This window comes from Falco biarmicus, chromosome 1 (genome assembly GCF_023638135.1).
Source record: "Falco biarmicus isolate bFalBia1 chromosome 1, bFalBia1.pri, whole genome shotgun sequence".
Taxonomy (NCBI): domain Eukaryota; kingdom Metazoa; phylum Chordata; class Aves; order Falconiformes; family Falconidae; genus Falco; species Falco biarmicus.
Genome location: NC_079288.1, coordinates 1,035,912 through 1,056,467, shown reverse-complemented (window position 1 = coordinate 1,056,467; position 20,556 = coordinate 1,035,912). Strand labels below are relative to the sequence as shown.

General features: G+C 39.4%; 1 protein-coding gene across 4 annotated transcripts in view; it reads right to left on the bottom strand.

The window, feature by feature from the left end:
* The window catches only part of RPTOR (regulatory associated protein of MTOR complex 1), a 159,109-nt gene that overhangs the window by 121,989 nt on the left and 16,564 nt on the right, over positions 1-20,556 (bottom strand). For 2 of the 4 annotated variants that reach the window (XM_056335082.1, XM_056335089.1), the window contains exon 3: positions 19,074-19,156. In XM_056335082.1, coding sequence (XP_056191057.1) covers positions 19,074-19,156 — 83 coding nt within the window. Of the gene's footprint in view, positions 1-8,908; positions 9,049-9,615; positions 9,869-19,073; positions 19,157-20,556 lie in introns of those variants that run through there. The other 2 variants (XM_056335095.1, XM_056335102.1) reach the window with 2 other exon arrangements.

Here is a 20,556-nt window from a genome sequence, read left to right as displayed (position 1 = left end):
GGCACACCGGAGCCTCCAGTCCAGCGCACAAACCACTTTGCTACCGCTCAAGGGATCAAGGTCACTGCTCAAAATCATTATTGTTGCTCCACGAGCCAGTTTAGCTGGCATGGTTTGTGAGAATGGAGGGAGCAGAACAACCGGGGGGCGGGGGGGGGGGGGGGAGGGGGAGGGGGGAGAGAAGAGACCTAATAGCAGGTTTTAAAATGAAAGGAAAATTGTTACAGAACTTCTGTAGTCAGTTACATCAAACTGACTGCTGAAGGTTAAAACTTTCTCAAAGGCATGGCAGAGGTTCCGTGTGAAGCTGGCCCTGGAAAGAAGCAAATCCACGCTGCTTCCTTCAGCTCCATTCTAACACAGCAGCACACTAACCTCAGAAACAGATTATTTCTACAACAGACAAAATAATTTACCCAATTCAGGGTAGGGTGCTCCAGGGATTGATTACACCACCCCCGTCTCTGCATTTCCGAGTTCCTCACTGCCACCTCTTCACTACAGGAGAATCTCAGCAAGTCCCCAGGACTGCAACTGTGCGAACCATCCCATGGTTAAACCTGATGGCCACAACCTCTACCAGCAACACCAACATGCACGACAGCCACTCTGCAACACAGGGCAGTGCAAAAGCTTAGGTGTTACAGCACATTAACTACCATTTTCACAGTAAGAGAATTCAGATCAGTATCTTATATGGAAAGAATAATTTAAAAAAACAAACAATTGCATCCGGAGATGTTTCTCAGGTGTCTGAAGACCTGTTAATGATGAACACTAAAAATCCTGGAATTAGTCATCCTTTAAGTGAAAAACATAAAACTGAATTAATTCAGATCCCACCTTTTACTGGGCAACTGCCAGTTTGATGCAACATGTTCCTCTGAATGTCTGGAACAAACTCTGGCTTAGACATAAAAAATAGACATATATATGTCAAACAGTTTCACAGCCATAGAACTGGATGACCACATTATGCTACACAGCAAAGCAGCATCACAGAAGATTTACTTTTTTTGAACTGTTTAATGCACTGGAAGCACACAAAACAATGAAAAACAGCACTGCCAAAATGACAGCACTAGTCTGCCCAAGCAAAACATAATCCATTCAAAGACTGATGTTACAGTTACTTTATTTAGCTTAACATATTTAAATAGAAATTTTGAGTAATATAACCATTCAGAAAATTAAAAGGTCCAGGAATGTGTGTGTGTAGGAAAATGAATTATGGAGAAAACACTGGAGATTACGGGAGAAATTTAAACCTCTACCCCACCTACACACATGTGCTTCTGGCTTGATTTTCAGCCTTGCCTAAGAACTCTGCTAAGCTGTGTCTCCATCACAAAGTGGAGAGATGAGGAACATTTCTTTTTTACTATTTTAGAGCTATTCACCAGGAGGACTACCTTAACGTATCATCATTGTTACAATTTAACTCCTGACAGAATCAAAACATCTTCATTTGTTTGTTTTCTTTTCTATATTTTTATTAGATAATAATGATCAATTACGGAGCAACAATGCATGTTTACAGTGTTTTTCAGGATGCTCAGCACTGAATGAGATATATGCCAGTTAAACTACACAATGAAAACCCTTGTGCTTTCTTATCCTGTGACTTTCACAATGTGGAATAAAATAGCTATGTTAGGAAAAACTGAAATAAGTCCTTTTTAATTGAGTAACCAGCATGTTAAAGTCTGACTCTGAATTATGGCACAGGAAAAAGCAATTCTGAACTCTGAGCGTGGCTCCAGGCTTTACTTACTATGCCAGCAGTATCGCAGAGCGGTAACTATCCCATTAGTAGTAGAGAATAGCACACAGGCTCAACAAAACCCTCAGAAAAAGGCAACATGAGCCAGACTTTGTAAGGACACTGGATTTTTACAGCGATGGGGTGGGAACACTGTGTTACCATCAGCCTTGCTGAGGGCTTATTAAAAGACTTCAAACAAAAAAAATTCTTCATAAGGATGGCATAAATATATAGCAGATTAGTGTAAAGAAAAATTACCCACAGTGGCACTGACAGAGATAGTAAGTTCTAGGTACACCTAAATCACACCCTCCTTACGACAGCAGCTGAGGAGCAGGACCTGGCCAGTCTGGTTACAGCCAGCACTGGATCCCCAGTATCACGACCTGCTGTGGTTCCCAATCATCTCCCACACAGCCTGGGAAAACAAGCTCCAAGAATCAAATGTGCATTTAATTTGGTTTCACACAGTAACAAATTCTCTTTCGGACCTCTACTCATTGAGGCTACAAAGTTCTGGAAAATCTGGGCTTAAGTGATTTCAAGTATATATTTTTTTTTAATTATTAAGACCAAAAGTATGGAAAAAGAGAAGACTAAAATAGCTGTTGCACATAATAGAGAAAAATTAAGACAGGCCATTTTAAGCATACACCCCACAGATAAGCTTTCATTTTGTTTTAAAGCATTCCTCAAACACAAATCTTCACTTAATAAAGAAGCAGCAGGGGAACAGCAGCATTTATACTTGCACATTAGCAAATGAAAATACAATAGGAATAGCTTAGATAAATTAGAAAAGAATAGTATTACCATAATTTTATTTATTTATTTTTAAAGCATTCTATGAAAACATCTTGTAATGACATGCAGGAAAATAAAAAACAGCATCAAAAAAATTCAGTAAGCTTCTCAAAAGGCTTAAATCATGTTCTAGTGCAGAATAAAGGAAGCGCAGTGACTTGTGCCATCTTTTTCATCCTTATAAGGACTGGAACTTCAATTTTATTGTTCTTGACGGGATGCTAAAATTCACCCTTGTTTCCATTTCTCTAAAGGTCACATCAGATTTTTTCTCTGCATATTCAGAAATTCTTTGCAATCACCTCCAGTCTTTTGTTAGGGAACTTTTTGATGTTGAGCAGAAAGAAGAAAAAAACCTAAAGCTCCAAAATGAGTCGGAACATGCAGACAAGCTCATATACGCACGGAATCTGGGTAGTTATCTGAAGAACTGATAAACCACAAGTAATATGACAGAACTGTATAGGTGTGTGCAAGGGCTCCATGATCCATCACTATTATCTTGCACCAAGTTAAAAAAAGTGTGATGAATACAGACCACAAAGTATTTTTGTATTTATAAAATTAAGTTAAATTGTATGAGGAAATAGTACACTGTACATCTAGCAAACACTGGATTCACCATTTCCTAAAGACCCTTCTAATTTCCTCTACCTAGTTGGAAAAAATTGATTAAAATAAAAAATGTTTAAGCACAGCCAAGCCTCTGCTGAAGATTTGCTCTGGTTTGCTGCAATCAAAGTTTGAGAAACACAGAGTAAAAACTGTACACTAGCTGTGACTGCAAGGCATCACTGTGCCCTGGAGTTTTTTTGGTTGAGGGGTGAGTGGTGTTTCTCCGAGCCCGAGAGTTTTCTTCTCCTTAGGAAGGTTTTCAAATGAAAGTTATTCTATCACAAAACATAAGCAGTACTTAAGACTGACTGCCATAAAACACTTCCGATGAAACAACATTCAGATCTATACTCCAGCTACCAATAATTATATCTGTAAGGTGGGCTCCAGAGAATTAAAAAAAATAATTACAAGATACACAGGGACTAGCAGAACCATGTGGAGGAACCTAATGCACAGCATGAGTAGTGGTTCCAACAGCTCTGGAAAGCATATGCTGCAGGTTTAACTTGCTGGAAGAGACAGCTCGCAGCTACAGAGCCGCCACGGCCATCATCCACCACAGTCAGTTACAAGCAATGAGATCACCAGACCTTCCACATCCCTACTGCATCCCCAGGAGTTATGGAACAAAAAGTGTAAACTAAATTGACTGAAGTATTAAATTACTGTACTTTCACTGTGGAGGGTAACCTCAGTTTAAAACTGCCTGGTTATTAGGAAATGTGAAAGCGGTAAGCACGACAATTTTTTTAAATGAATCCGAGGAAATCCAGAGTAGTCTGACATTTGTGCTGAGCACATTGGTAGGAAGAATAATAAACAAACAGAAACACAAATAAACACCTTGGAGAATAGTCCATTTAGCATCTATAATGAGGCGTCATACTCTTTTTTTTAATCAAACACTTAACTTCTAGAGTTTTTTAAAGAAATCAAAGAGCATGGAGATGTCAAAGTTACCTTTTTGATATAAACTCATTTTGATTCCCAGAAGACATTCAGCAAGATCTTAACATGAGGTCTGGAGGTAAGTCCGTATATAAAGACTTGCTTATAAACAGGCAGGTGTGGGAAGAATCATTAATTTTGTCCATGGAAGAAAGCCGCTATGAAGTTACAAGGGGACCGGTTTTGTAGCCCTATCACCCAACACATCAATAAATACTACTGAAAAGGGAGTGAGCAGAAATACAACGGTCTGTTGATGACAGAGGGTTATTCAGAATGGCTGCAGGGGGGCCCTGTGCTAGGGAGTGTCTCAGCAGCAGTATGGAAAAGGATAACCAATAAAGAGATTTAAAAGTTGTGCAAGAAGAAACACCATTCCAATTTTACACAGAGAACAATTAGCCTTGAACTACATACTAGCACTCAGAAGCAAGATCTCGGGAGCGTAAGGAGCTGCTCTGCATAAATGACAGCCCACCAGCAGTCATAAAAGCAAGCACAGAGTTAAAAATCATTAGGAAAGCAAGAAAGCAGCCCCCAAACCACTAATCCACTGCAGAGACCCAGCAAACACCCGTATCTTGAAGATGGTCTGGTGGGTTTTTTTATGTGTGCAATGGCTTTTAGATGAGGAACAATTAAATGGCCAAGGACTCATCTGCCAGGAGAAATGATACAGAAGCTGTATATAACAGTGGGCTGTAAAATGAGAACCAATTACATTTTATTCATTGCCTCATGGCTAGCTATTATCTCTTCCAACACTAGAACTAGGTAAACTAAAATTAAAATTCCCACTGACACATTTAGAGCAAAAGAACAGTGGCACACAGTTTAACTAAATGTCGTAGAGACAATGGTGTCCTTGCCACAGGACAGCACCGTTCGATCACTTCTTTAAATCATTTTGAACTTTTCAGCATTCACAAACTCCTGGAAGAACAGGACAGTAAGTACCAAGCCTCCACCTCCAGCTCAGAAAGCCGTCAAGAGCGTAAGATACACCCTCAGGTTCTCCGTGTGCCATGTTTTCACACATCTGCAGTTGGCCAGGGAACCAGCCAGGGGCCTGGATCAGAACCAACACAGCTCCACTGCTCCTGTTCTCCAGTACAGCCCAGTTGGTCCAGTCCAGTCACCCACACAGAGATCTTTTAATCACTGCTTCATTACTTACCTTTGCTCAGTTGCTACAGTCTTGGCAGGGACGGTGCTAGAACTAATCTAAGGTACAAACCTCTCCTCGGAGACCAAGCATCCACAAAGACCTCTGAGGGTCTACATCTCAAGCAATTTCTCTAAGCCATTCCTTCCAAAACACACTAACAGTTCAAGTTCCTCATAATTTTCACTACTAGATGCTTTATACCCACTAATGTCTTTTCAATTAACTTAATTACTATGGACTTTCCCCAATGTTGTTACACCCACGCTTTTCTTCCTTTTCTATATATGACATTAAGTTGGCCTCCTTCCAAGCCTTCTGATGTTGAAGTGGTTTTAGTGAAAAACTACATATTTCATTCAAAACAACAGTATGTTGTTCTTTGGTTTATTCAAAACCATTACTAATACCTCTGTCCTGTGATTTACTGTGATTTAATTTTAATACTTACTAAACCACATCTTTTTTCTTACATCAAAGCAAGATTTAAGATCCTGAATTTACGCTGGCTTTGGAAACACAAAGGATAGACAAACTTAGAACTGTACAAGAACACTTCTATTTTTGCACAATTTCACAACAAATGAACAATTTACATGGAAGAGAATTCTTTCACAAGCAGCAGAACCAAGCCAAAGTTTTCCCAACTTCTGCTCAGTTTTGGATTTTCTGTCACTTTACTGGATGCAATCTCTTTCTGAAGGGTTGGGTGTTAATGGAGGTTTCTCTCCTCCCCTCCCCAACATGTAGCTGTTATAGTCCGGTAAGAGCTATGCTGCTCAGGCTGCAGCCTGTTCCTTACCTGACCAGGAGAGTAACAACACACAGTCTGTCCCCTACCTCCATCCAGCTATTTTCACAAAATGTTTAGGACAAATTTAAATTCCCAATTCTCAAGAGTTTTAAAAATGGCATGTGGTGTGTTAATGTTGCTGGAACATACAGTGGGTGCAAGATGCAACCACGCAGTGCATGGTTTTATTTTAAAAGCCTGGCTTCCTCAGGAAATCAGTCAAAAATACATTCAATCTTTGGAATTCATGTAGCAATATGTTCTGCACTACCCCATTACAACTGTTTGTTTAAAATAACCCTTACTACATTCAATAAAAAGTACATCTTGTAATAAATCTGGTTCCTTTTCTACAAAGTGTATCTGACATTTTATCCAAAAGCAATGGACTCGAACTTGTGCAGCTGTTTTCCACATTCACCCCAAACAAAGAAAACAGCAGCAAAATCTGAGTAAGACAGAAAACCTTTACAGGCAGAACATGACCTTGTAGTCACTCCCAGTTTGCTGTCGAGCCTGGAAAGGCTAGTGGTATGACAAGTTTGTCCTCAAGTACCTGGTAAACTGTTTAGCACAGAACCTGGCAGGACGCCTGCAGTCTCAGAGAGCATTTTCTGAATTTCTCAACATTTGCACTGATGCAACTTTGCTGTTCATTTCCTTACGCTTGCAAATGTGAGTGTCAGAGCAGGATTTTGCTGCACTAGGTCAGGCTGCAAAACATGGGTAGCAGAGAAGTAAACAGCTGCAAGAGCATGTTATGAGATAACTTCAGAGATCAATTCAGCAATGTAAGAAGTGATTTCAATTTATACCTACTACCAATCAATTGTAAATTCAATTGCCTGTAAGCCCAAGCTGATATGACCACAATAACTCTTGGGTTAGACACATGCATGCAAATACAAATTATTCTGAACCATATCCACAGACTCCAGGCTATTTATTTTTTTTTTAAAAAAAAAAAATCACAACACCTTTTAGGTGTTTTAATTTTAGGTTGTGGGCACATGAAATTACCCTCATGTAAATTCATGAGGATTAATCAAAGATAATAAAAACCTGCCTATTTAAGTACAAGGGAGTATGCTGGTTACACAAGTTACACACCAACAGCTTAACCTGGTTAATGCAGGCCATGAAAAAATGTTTCCAATAAATTTACTAGTTATTGCAACCTGAAAAGTATTAAATACAGTGGAGGCGTACTATAACTTACAGATACTTAAGTTTAAATGCTAAACTGAGCCACAAGGAAGACTCTTGCAAGTCTTAAGCAAGTGCTCTGTAGATACTTGGTTGCATTTTAAAAATCCATCTCAGTCTCCTAGATGCCAATATATTCACAAACAGCCCAAGACTTAAACAGCTTAATTTGCTGGATGTCTAGGACAAAATGCATTACTAGAGCTAAGCTATAAGGGTGGAACATTTATTTGCTTCACTGTAGTCAGCAGTGTAGTGACTTTACCTTTCCTCTGCAGAGTCTTTGACCTTGCTTTTAAGTCCAATGTGAAATGAATTCTGAAGTACCTAATCCTCATTGTGTGGATTCAGTATTGAATAATACTTCCAAAAAAATACCTTTGAGCAGTCTGTTCATGAGAACTGATGTCGACAGGGAAGACAAAAATCAAGATTACTAACCTTGAATATCTGCTACAACAGATTCAGGAGACAGGTGTGGTTTTCAGCAATTGCAAGCTACTACATACTAGAAGTTCACTGCAAGATTTAAAGAAATTCCACCCACCAGCCTACTCTGTATGATAAGAATCCCTCCCTATCTGTTCAAATAAAATAAAAGTTCTGAGATGGCTACGTAAATAACTGTTTGGTTTTAGACAAAGGAATTTTAAAAGGACTTAAATCTGCTTCTCACATGCTGGCTCTCTATCCTCAGTCTGATGACAGTCTGATGGCTTTGATGGGTCACACCACAAAACGCTGTAACAGGATTTTAAGTCCACACCAGGACACATCTTTAAAACCTACTTAGTCAAATAACGTAACTCCTAAGCAACAGTGTCATTTTAGTACTATTCCTTCTTTATAACCTCTATTTTAAGAGCTCTTTAAAGTTCCAGACTCTGCACCTTCTTGTCTCTTAAATATAAACCTAGATATTACTGGAAACTCAGTTCAGGTTGCCAGATCACAATCCTGTGTGTAAATGAATCCTCAAACTGGTTGTCTTTCTGTTCTGGTCAAAGTGCATCATACTCAACAGGAGGAACTACTATGCCTAGGACCAGAAGCTAACCTTATCAATACTAAATAATTATTTAGTAATTTCAAGTTTTCCTCTGAGTGCAGTCACTGTTTCATGAAGTGATATTCAGATTAACAGCTTAATGAGTCAGGAGAAAGAAAACCAGAAGGTTATGCTTTATTAAGATCCATGTGGAAAGAGTTAAAACTGAAGTATTTCAGGCTTTTCTCATTCTGCCTTAGAGATGAGCAGAGATCTAAACAAAAATGTAAATAGTTTTCTTTGTTAATGCTATTAAGTTTTGCACAAAACTCTGATGTCTATTCAAAAAGAAGCTTCAGTTGCCTGATACAGTATCATTTGCATGTCCAAGTCTGCAAAGACTGAACCTTTGCCCAGGGGATACCTGGTGGTATTTACTAGATAGAGAACACCAGGGTCCAAGCAAATGGGTCTGCAGAAGGCCCCTCCCTGTCTCTAACGGTCACTGATCCACTACCCTCCGTGAACACAAAGACAAGGTATTTCTAAATAGGTCACACAGAGGCTGGGTGGTAATTACAGAAAAACGTTAATCAGATTTGAGAAGGCAGAGCTGCTTACCTCTTTGAAGAAGCCTTTCCAATATCAGGTCTTTCTTCACATCTTAGGACAAACTGACATTAAGAGTACAATGGCCATATGAAAATACCCTAGAATACATAAATCTTGCTTGTCTGCCAATTCTGGCCTCATTTTGATGACTAAATAAAAAACAAAACAGAGAGGAAGTATGAAATGTGAATGGACCTTATTGTCTGAAGACTATGGAAAGCAAAGCATGAGAAAGCATGGTCATTGAACGATTGCAACCAAATAGAGAATTTCAAAACTAATAGGCGTTCAGATGCTGGGTGATAATGCAAAGAAAAAGCACTTCAGAGGCATTCTCAGGACGTTCCACCTTATCAAGGGGGGCCCATTGCTTCTGCAACTGAGAAAGTGTGTCAGGGAGGGGAAGGCAATTGGTAAAGCAAGAATCTGGTTCTTGGTAGCCTTATGCCCTTGGCAGCTTCCTTCCCAAGCAGGCCTTAGGGAATGTGCACTGGGAGATTTTACCAGGTTCACCTTCGCATTTTCAAGGGGAGCTCTTTAAAATGTCAGAAATAGCAGTGGGGTGTTCTGGAGCCTCAGCCCTGCAGCGATGCAGGTCAGCTTCCCAATTACCCAGCAGCAGTTCAGTGATTTTGAAGACTGACACTTTTCGGAGAGATGCACTAACACATTACTGCATCACTTTAATAAAACGGGAAGAAATTTTGTTTACTTACAAGTTAAATGTCCTTTTCATTACGGTTCAAACTTATCTCTCCAGACTTTGGCAATAGCTTCCCCTTTGCCCCATCTCCTTCATTCAAGGTCACTCCTGCCTGCAGTGTTCAAGGCTGATTTCGGCAAGATGGCAAGACCCAGAGGATTTTCCCACTAAACTGATTTTGCAAGTTTGTTGACTTAGTTCCAGAATGCCAGATCACTGCTGATCTGCAATGCATGAACAGTTCAGCTCACAAAACAGCTTAAAATGCTGCTTCCCTGTCTTTAACAGCCTCTGATTGTGCTTCTTCATATCAGTTCATGCCTGTAACTATTTCTCCTTTTTTGTGCCTCATTTTTCCCTAAGAATCTCAGAGAAATTACGTACATTACTGCTGCAATTTCACAGTTTCCACTTTATTTTAGTAGTGTATTAAAGAATTATCAGATTTTTTTTCTCACTATCAGAAGAAATAACACATGCATTCTACCTAGGCTGAGCCCCAGAATTGCAGTAGAGAGCTTCCCACTTGTACAGATAATTCCCAGGTGCTTTAGTTATCATTGCTATAGGAGATTTTTTTTATGTACAGGTGGTACAGCTACTCCCATGTGAAGGCAGTCACAGCAGCAGCGCCTACAGATACACTGCTACAATTCAGGCTACAAAACTCCAGGGAACCTATGCAGTGGTTTTAGATGCTAAAATCCCCACAGTCATTCATCATGACTCCCTCCCGATGCTTAGGGCCCCAACAGTGGAAGAAAATAGGTGGCCCAGTTCAGATTTTTCAGCACAAAATAGAGCAGCTTCAATGTAATGCATCTTTCTTGATGGTTTAAACAGAGACCCTGGTCTTGTGCTCTGCCCTGCCAAGCTACGCTGTGGGTGAGTGGGGTGGCTGGGTTGCTGACCACCTCTTGGAGAACTACCAAAAGGAAAACTGCAAGTCACATACTGCTTCATTTGCCCTAATTTTCTCTGTATTCACAAGACCAAAGAAAAGTGGCTTTCATCATTTACTATACTTAAAATCTGTGCTTTTCTGGCTAAACAACCAGTTCTTCCAGAGAGATATTTTGCAAAAACAGCACAAGGCTAACAGTCAAACTCAGAATGGTACCACAATACATTTTCACAAAGTATGAGAATGTGAATAACTGGTTTTGGAAATTATACCTGTTAACCCCTCTTCTGTCACTTTTTTTTTTTGTTTGTTTGCTTGTTTCTGGAAAAAAATGCTGGTTTATGCTGAAGACAGTCGATCTTTACAAGACAGCAAAGGATTGATGCAGCAAAATTTTGCAGAGCCTGAAATAGCTGCCAAATTCAGAAGGCTGTTGGGAAATAAAAAACATAGTCCTCTTAGGAAAACCTGGTTTCGTTAAATAAGGTCACAATGTTCTGTGGTTTGTGTATTGTTGTTTTGGGTTTTTTTTACTTCTTCATTTTTTTCTTTATATATTCCTACATCTGCAGAGTAAGGGGACCAAGTGGAAGTTTTACCATTTTAATTTTCCCCTTTCTACATTACATTTCCCCTTTCTGCATCTACAAAAGAAATTCTACAGTATTTCTTTTGCAGGAGCAATTAGTATTTGCTGTTATTTTAGAAGAAAAACCCTACAGAAATAAAGGAAAAGTATGAGTCACAGAGAGACCAATAATTAGGTCATGTGTTCAATTAGTTTTCATGCTTAACTAGTTACTCTTTAGGAAATGCTCAGCCTTTGATGTGCAGCAGGCAACTTACCAATTAATTAGGCAGAAAGAAGCAATGCAAGGAATGAAACCTCAGAAACTGTATCAAAGCCCAGAGATATCTAATGAGGGAAACAACAGCAACAACAACAGAAAACATGCACAAAAAGATAGAGGCTTTAAATTATCTGTTTCAAGTATCTTGGCTGTACTTCCTTTGAAATTAAGAGAAAACTGTTGGAAAGCAGACTAGATGAGAGAAAGGAGCAGCCTTGTTTGATCGGAAAAGCATCACTGTTTCCTTGAAGGCTTGCCACAAAAAATATAATCTATCCGTATTGTATGAGATGTCTCCTCAGAGACCATCACTCACTGATGAATGCAAGCTGCAAGAGGCATCACACAAGATATGATACTGGATTAGAACAAAATAGGAAAACCCTTTTATTTAAAAATCTGTACAGTTTAGCACAATCGGACACATGCTGCTGGAAGTCTCAACCTGGCACCAGCAACTGGGGAGAAAATATAATACATAGCCACAGTTCAACTAACATTTCTATTAATGTCACAGGCATGCTGATCTGGGATTAGTACCAAGTTTCTCGGTTCCCTTAGGCCCACTTCAATACAAGACTGCTGCAGTCGCTCCTCCTTGACTACGTCACCTCTTTGATCTGAGTGAAAAAATGGGTACAACCACATAAATTTAATGGGCTGGAAAGACCTAAAACATGCCTAGGTCTGCCAGACTAATGAGTTCAAATATGTTACTGCCTGTCTCTTAATAAGTGACACTAATGTAAGTCATGGAACAACAAAAAGAAAACTGCATAAGGAACAGAAGCAAAATTGCTGTGTGACAGCATCCACACCATCATTAACACACCATCCTCAGTGACTAGGGGTGCTACACACAGGCATTTTCAAATATAGGTATTTGCTTTCAAGCTTTCCCAGCCCTTCCCAAAAGCTTTCAAAAAGTTTATTTAATCTTGCCCCCTAGATTTCTCCAGTTCTTCCCCTATCTGGGATTTTCATGCCCCCTCTCATAGCTCATAGTTCTCCTTCGCTCCAGGGATGTCCATTCAAGTTAATGAAACACAACTAATTCCATCAGACAATCAAAATAGTGAAGATAACTGCCTTAGCAAAAAAGGAGGAAGCGGAGAGAAGAAAAAGGGAGATAACAATGTAGCACTTGAATTAGAAAAATCTATACTGTAATTGACTTTGTTTTATTTAGGCAAGTCGGAGTAAGGGGGAAAAAATTATTTGGGATGTAACATCTAAAGCTCTCTGGCTTTGCTGGTGTCAGTTACTGGGAGGGGCCTGGAGTACAGAGGCCCTGGAGCTACTGGCCTGAAACGACAGGAGGGGGAGTGGGGGAAACAGGCAATGCTCAGATGACAAATTACAGACCTTGCTGTGGTTAAATCTGACAGAGGCACAAACCTCTCACACTCCATTAAGTTACTTATCAGAGGATGTAAACAAATCCCAAATTCCACAGAAGAGTTGACCTTCAACTTGAAGTAAAGGTCTCTGTACAAAAGCAAGTCTCCACTAGAACGGTTTTGTAGCATCTCGGAACGGCTCAGAACACTTTGCACCTCTGCACTTTCACTGGCTCATCTCCGAATCTGCTGAAGACCAGGGCCCAGCACCCACCTGGTAAGCTGGCTCCTTTCAAGGAGCTGACACGAGCATTGTGCCACTGCAACAAATTGATGGACAACAAATATTCAAATTGTGACAAGGGGCTCCAGAGCTCTTCCCCTTCCCCTGAAACCTCCACACACATCAAAATAAGACATCCAACTACAGTCCACCTTAAATATAGCAGTGAACTTTCTTCTAACCCATCCATGATCCTTAACTCCCGTGCCCCATAACTACAGCTTTATTTTCCATAACAGTCCAGCTTAAAAGAATAAAAGTTCCACTCCAGTCCTTGGCTTTGCTTGGTAGCAAGGCTGTCAAGGTTCTTTGGCAGATCTCATGAACATCCTAATTACATACTGCTTCAGTTTAAAGAACATGCTGTTTGTAATCACTTTCTAGATATCCTCGCCTCCAGCTCATTTACTGCTCCTCCTCTTTTCACCTTCCAAACCTTATTTCTTTCAGTAATCTCACATGCAACCCAAATTTTACCTACAGCCCTATACTCTGGATTGCTCCACATCTATTTCTCTCCGTATATGCTCTTCCACCTGGTGATGGCACTTCCAAAACTCCCCTATAACCACTCACTTCCTATTTCTATATTGTACCACACTGAAACATCTACCAGCACATTTAGAGCCAGGCTTCTGCTATGCAAAGACTCTTATCACACTGACTGCTACTGTTTTACTGTCTCTTTGTACTCTCCCATTTGTTTGCATCAGTCTTATTTCAGACTGCAAGCTGTGCAGCAGTGGTTTTCATTTCATCTGTACAGCACCTGGCTGAACCAAACCCTCCCATGACTAGGGCTTCTGAGTCTTGCAAGAGTAAAATCAAAACAAACGAACAAAAAAAAAACCAGAACAAATAATAATAATAATAATAATAATAAAAACCCCAAACAAAACACTGGGGCTGGGGTGGTCTGCACAGCTGGGGAAGAAGTAGGGGGAAAAAAAGAGAGGAAAAAAGGAATCTTACCAAACACACCCAAGAGAGTCACAAACATCTGTTTGCCGGTGGTCTCACAGCTAGCTGTGCAAAGACCACCACATAGCACAGACTCTCAAGAAAAGGAAGACTTTAAAAAATTGAAAACATTCATTTTCACTGAGACAAGGTCCTGCTCCTCCAGTGTTAAGAATGCACTTCATGAGCAATGGAGAAATGCAAGTGTCTGAGACACCTTCTTAACCTCACCTCTACTCAGGAAGAGTTATGAACAGCAGGCTTTGACCTTCTATCGGCAGGACTGGGAAAGTTTCTGTCAGAGAATAAAGAACAGTACCATTGGGATTCAGTTGGATTAGTAGAAATCACAACAGAAAACAAGTAGAAATCAAAATTATTGAGAGAGATGAAATAAAGGAAGAATAAGTCCTGTGAATTTTCTGGTCAGATTACAGTTAAAGAAAGAAACTGGTCAAAAGCCATAGCTAACAAAAAGAAAAAAAATAATCTATAATTTCATGCAAATTTAATAAGCATATGCTCCAGACTACTTCATACCAGATCCTGAATTATGTAAACTGCATCATTCAACCTACACTTCTGCCTTCGGCTACACAGTTCCATTCTCAAAGGCATACACAGGAATGGAAACGAAGGAAACTTTATTAAGGCTAGAAGCCAAATAATGACACGTCCATTACAAGAAAGCAGGGGGGGAGAAAAAGTCTGGTACCCTTCTAAGAACAAAGCCAGCAAGCACAGACCAGCCGCATCTCGTAGCGCTCTGTACAATACCGCACACAATGACCATTTTATACAGGGTAACTGGTGCTTTTTATATAGAAGTACCATAGCTCAGTTCAGAGAATTCCAGCCAAGAGGATGCAGAAAAGCACGCTCTCTCAAACCAGCCCACAAGAAAAGGAGCAGTGTGCTGTGCAGAGGAGTAGTAGAAAGCTGGACAACACCTTCATCCTCTGCTCCAGCTCTGCACAACATTACAGCAAAGAACCCAAGTCCCAGGCTCTGCTGATAAATGGATATAAACTGGGACTTAAGTAACAGTAACGTGTCGTAAAAATCCCCAGTAGCTACTGCATCTCCATAAACCATCTCACTGCAGCAGCACTCGGAATTTGCAATCTGTTATTCCTATTTTCAAACAAAGTCTGTTGACTTTTAAACTAAGGAAAGTTCTGCCTTGTGAATGGCATGACATGCAATGCTGCCAAGAAAACCAAATTTGCATACAAACAATATTTGCTACTTACTGCCAGCACAAGCAAACCAGTTCTCTCTCTGGTCGCTACAACACAGGCAGTATATCCATATAATATAAAGGGTAATCAATGAGGATCAGAAGCAGAGAAATGCCATATCAATGTGATCAATTTCTTATCTAAATGTTTTAAATACACAGCATGCAAAGTATCTCCAATAAAAATGTAAGGTATTTTATGCCAGGCAATTGAAGTGATGATACAACGTGCTGTCCCTGCTAAAGGTTCTCCTTTTCCACCGTGTTCTCCTGACACTGCCTGCCAAACTCTTTAGCCCAGACCCTGTAACCAGCATGCCCCAAGCCTGCTCAGCTCCACCAGCCACCCTCCAACCCTCCAGCCTGCAGGTCCCAAAGCCAGAAGCACAGTCCCGAGGAAGGTTTTTCCCCCTGATCAGGCATTGTGGGGTCCTGTGCTCTTAAGTTCACTACCTTTTCCTCCTTTCATTCTCAGCTGCTTAAGCAACCCCTCTTATCCCCTGTAATTGAGCCTGCTTTCCAGATTACCCTCAGGTTTAACCCCTTCCACGCCCCACGAAGCTCAAAACTCATGAGCTTCAATAGTAGAGAAGAGCTCTTTGTTTTCTTTCCACTTTTTCAGCAGCACCTTAACTATCTTTGCACCGACTTGTGAGAAGTCTTGCTCAGAAAATTCTTTAGAAAGACAAAACCTACAGCTTTGTCATCTCCAACTCTCTTCCTCATTAAAATTTTCATTTGAGAATTGCAATGAAATGACTGAATATTGTTTAACTGCAGTATTTTGCAGATAAAACAACAGCTGAAGCGCTTTTTACTCCTGCAGCACACAAATTTATGTAGCTACAAAACAATAAAGCAAAGTCTTAAATTTAATCAGAACAAATACTTCAAGCAATGGCAAGCTGATAAATTATTTAGAAAGGGGCTCAATAAGACCTGGAAGGAAATATGCATCAGCTGTGCAGCCAGGGAGCTTCCAGAAACAAAGAATTTTCATGCTTCCTCCTTGTAAAGCTTTTTCATCTAAGCTATTTGTATTTAAAAGAAAGGGAAAGTATTTGAACAACATCCTACCATTCAGACAAGGACTGCACTGGTAGTGATGTCATAGGACTTTCCACACAGCTTTTATTACTGACACAATCTATTTACCCACAGTTAGTATTGTTTGTGTGTTCACAACAAAGAGTTGATGACAGCCATTTCCCAGCGTAAGGACCCACTCTGACAGCCTGGTAATATTGGCTATTTCAGAAGATTTTAATGATTTGGTCTTTTTTTCAGACTGCCTAGTTTTCCCCATATTGTCTTCCTTCCATCAATTCTTCAACCATTCCAAAACATTGAGAAATAGACAAAACTAGATGTATTAGTATTTATATGAAAGGTCTAGGAAATTCAATAATGTTCCTATTGTTTTATTGCAGATGGCACATCAACTTCTCTTTATGACTGCAGAAAACTCAAGAGCCCTGTCGAGTGCAATAAAACGGTACGTGTTTAGCTTTGCAATGTTTCAAAGGGCTGTGATTTACTGCTAAGAACCAGGCACCTTGCACACAAACATCTGAGCTCAGTAATTGCCTCATGTTTTGTGCAAACTCTACAAGGCAGCGTGAGGTCAGCCCACACAGGGTACCTGCTGCTTCTAGATGCCGGTCTCTCATTCCTCAGTAATATGGACTATGTTACTAAAGAGTGGAGAAAAAGGTTTGTTTTCACCTTTGCGTCAAGATGTTTTACTCCCCTCTTTGATTTCAGACACTATTTGAATTTTCAGCCAAATTCTCAGGCTGCTAGAGAAGGATTTTAAAAATTGTCAATGTACCAAGAGGTAAAATGCAAAACTAAATTCTCTTGTCTTAAACATATCCCATATATGCTTCAAGACAAGTCCTTCTTATATAAATATACTTACAAAACACCTCAGGAAAAAGCAGACCCACAGACAATTATCCACAGATTCAGTAACGTGGACATTTCACCACTAAAAACCAGTAAGCCTCCTTCAGGTAATACCTTCAGCTTTCACTGAAAGACAAACTCAGTTCTAGTCAGTCAACCCTGAGTAAGGCAGCAGGGAAGTATCACGCAAAGGCAAGAGGTAAAGAAGCAGTACAAACTGCATTTACATTCAAATTGCTCTGAATACAATATTATTTCCATCTAGTTTGCATTAGAAAGTAGAGGAGGGACTTGGAACACATGCAACAAACTACTTCAGCAGCAGCCTTTAAAAATAAATACGCCAACAACCCTTTTTTGGGTGAAAAATATTCACAGCAGTGTCTGGCAAAAGAAAAGTTTATATTTACTTCTGCAAAGATAATCTCAAAGCCACTTGACCTTTACCTGAATATATTAGCCCTTCAAGAAGGAATGGAAGACTTTGGGGGGGTGGGGAAGAACAAGAACCACAAGTTCTCTATCTCCCTGTACAAACAGGGACATTCAGAGCTTCTAGGTTCCAGACCCAAACAAAACATCAGCAGTGGCAATCTACAGATTTCATAAATTATAAAGAAACAAGTAAATGAATGTAACCCATCACAGTTTAAATATAAGGGCTGATTAAAAATACTTCAGGGCACTGCCAACACAAAAGCCTTCCCAACCAGTCATCCAGCACAGAGGACAGGAAAGCACCAGTAACTTTCCAAACTGCAGACTTAACCATAACTATAGACTTTCAAACTACATACTAACAGGCATTACAGTGACATTTCATAGATTTTTTACATGTTAAGTAAGATAGCGAGCAATGCTAGAAACAGCAAATGTAGTCCTGGTACCAACATTATTGTTATTATTACTGACATAATTATTATTACTGAAGACAATCTAAAAGGAAGAGACAATGTCTCTGTAAAAAATTAAGGCCAGGTCGGTATGCATGCCACATCATAGGGAAAAAAAATTAAAGCAAGTCTACAAGTAGGTTCATTCAGTGAAGTTGCAGTTTCTGTTAGGGTTACACATTATTTACTTTTAATGATAGATTTATGATTTAGTAGTCAATAGTCCAGGTACTTTGAAGAGGAATATTTTGACCCAAACTGCCTACAGCATACAGGTAAGGACAGGAACATACTGGGGAACATTAACAGTGAAGATGATTCTACAGTTCAGTTTTTCTATTTGGAAAATGCCACAGACTTCAAATTTCATTCTTTAGATCTTTCTGTAGATTATTTACTGAGACACATGAAACTATGGACATTGAAATAGCCAGAAGCAAAACACTTCCCCAATGTGAAAGCATGAGATGTTACAAAACAGGAAATACTCAGTTGCTTGCATGCTTTCTGAACTCCTGCTTTGCATTACTATTACCCAAAACATTCATCTTCAAAAACATACACACACATTATAATTTAGAGTTAGTAGTTACCAATGCTCTGAAATGATGTTTTACAACAAACCCAAAAGCATTCTTCAGCTTCTAGCTGTACAACATTCAATTTTTCCAAATGATAAAATCAGTAGTGATGAGTGCTGGAACAGAGTTTTGAACTAGGTGAGGCCAAACACATTCTTATAACCGAAGAAACTATAAACCTGAATGAAACGCTTCAGAACATCTCAGTCAGAGGAACCTAAATTTAAAAAAAACTAAAACACCACAACAATGTAGGGACTTAGTACTTTAAGCAAATACCCCAGACGTGATCAAAGAAATTGCTAGCCCAGAGGGGCATCTGCTAGAAAGCTATTAAGTTTCACAACTTGCAAGAATTTATTCACACTGATGGATGAAGAAACCAATAAATGCCACACATGACCACGATGCCACATAACAGACGCGTATCTTAGTTTTCAGTCTACATTGAATGTTATCACAAAGAAGTATCGTATCTATAGCTGCAGAGGGCAGCCCAAGAAATACTTACTCTTGGCTGCCAGTTTTCATACTGCTTCTGTAAATTTGCACCAATGGTTTCCAGAGCTTTTTGAGGCCCCATTGACAGAGGATCTAGGAAATATAACACAAATGAGTATTTTTGACCACAACTGAATCACTCAGCTTGACAAGAGGCAGAAATTATTTCCAGTTCTAGGTGCTTTTAAACCTTCAGCTGCTCCACACTGTGTTTCTGTAAAATCCAGATCTACAGCCTGGGAGACCAAAGTCTACATCAAAGCATGAACACCACCTGCCTTTGCAGAAGAAAGCAGCCAAAAGCTTTCCACACTTTCCCTTCTCCAGTGTTCTGCTTGCAAGAGAGATCATTTAATGATATTTTAATGCAGGTTCCTTTCATGCATTCAATTTCAGATTCATAAACGTTACATTCTTCATGGAATTTACTTGGATGCGTAAATTATCCCCAAATTCTTCACTCAAGTACAAATTAAACACCATTATGGACCATGAAATTTGGAAGATTTCTCTCGCTAAGGTAATATACACAATTTGTTTTGAAAGACAGGGGAAGCATCACAATTGTTTCTTTTAATATTGAAAAAAGGTTTCTGTAATAAATAATGACAAAAATTTAGATTGGTTAAATATTTGATGATAAACATTTTTTCTTGATGAATGCAAATCCTGCTTAACTTACTTCCATTGCTTACTGCTTCAGAGATCATACGCCATTTGTAATTTTTAAGTTAATCTTATCACTAATTACCACCACCCATACATACCACTACAATTTCAGGTTATGTGCTTTATTCAAAAACCACAGCTATATAATTGACACTATTAACAAGGTTCAAAAAGCTATTATTTTGCAATGCAATAAAAATTATTTTAAAAACATTTAATCACATCAATGAAGTTGTTTTTTTTAATCTTTACCAATATTCAACCTTGTACTGTTAGAAACAGAACATAAAGCAGGATGAAAGCAGGATTTAAAGAGTTATTTCTCTTAAAGGAATAAAAGCTAGGATCTTATTTGAGTTTTAGTACACTTCTGTAGAAAGATTTAAGGTAATGCGAGTACACCCTTTCCGTTTTTCCAAAACAAAGAGTGGCAAATTGTTTGCTCAGACTTCGAGAAGCCTGTCTGTCTTTGGCACAGGTGCAGGTTTTGTTCCAGAAGCCTTGCCAGAGCATCACCAGGATGGAACAAGCGCCTGCTCCCCACTATGGGCCCTGCAGTTTCGGCACGTGCTGACATACCGTTCAAAAACCCCCTTATCTATCGCAGAAGTCTTTATTGCTCTGAACTACAACAGTCCCCTTGCTATTTAAGCTGAGTTTCCAGCTGATATCCTTAAGATGTTGAACAGTAATCCCCCAAATGTATTCACACTGCTTTGCATCATCTTTTGTTAGTTGATATGTCATTAGCTACTGCTCAAATTTTTTTTAAAAAAGGAAATGAAAAACCAGCATAAACACATCAGAATTTTTCCTGAGTCCTT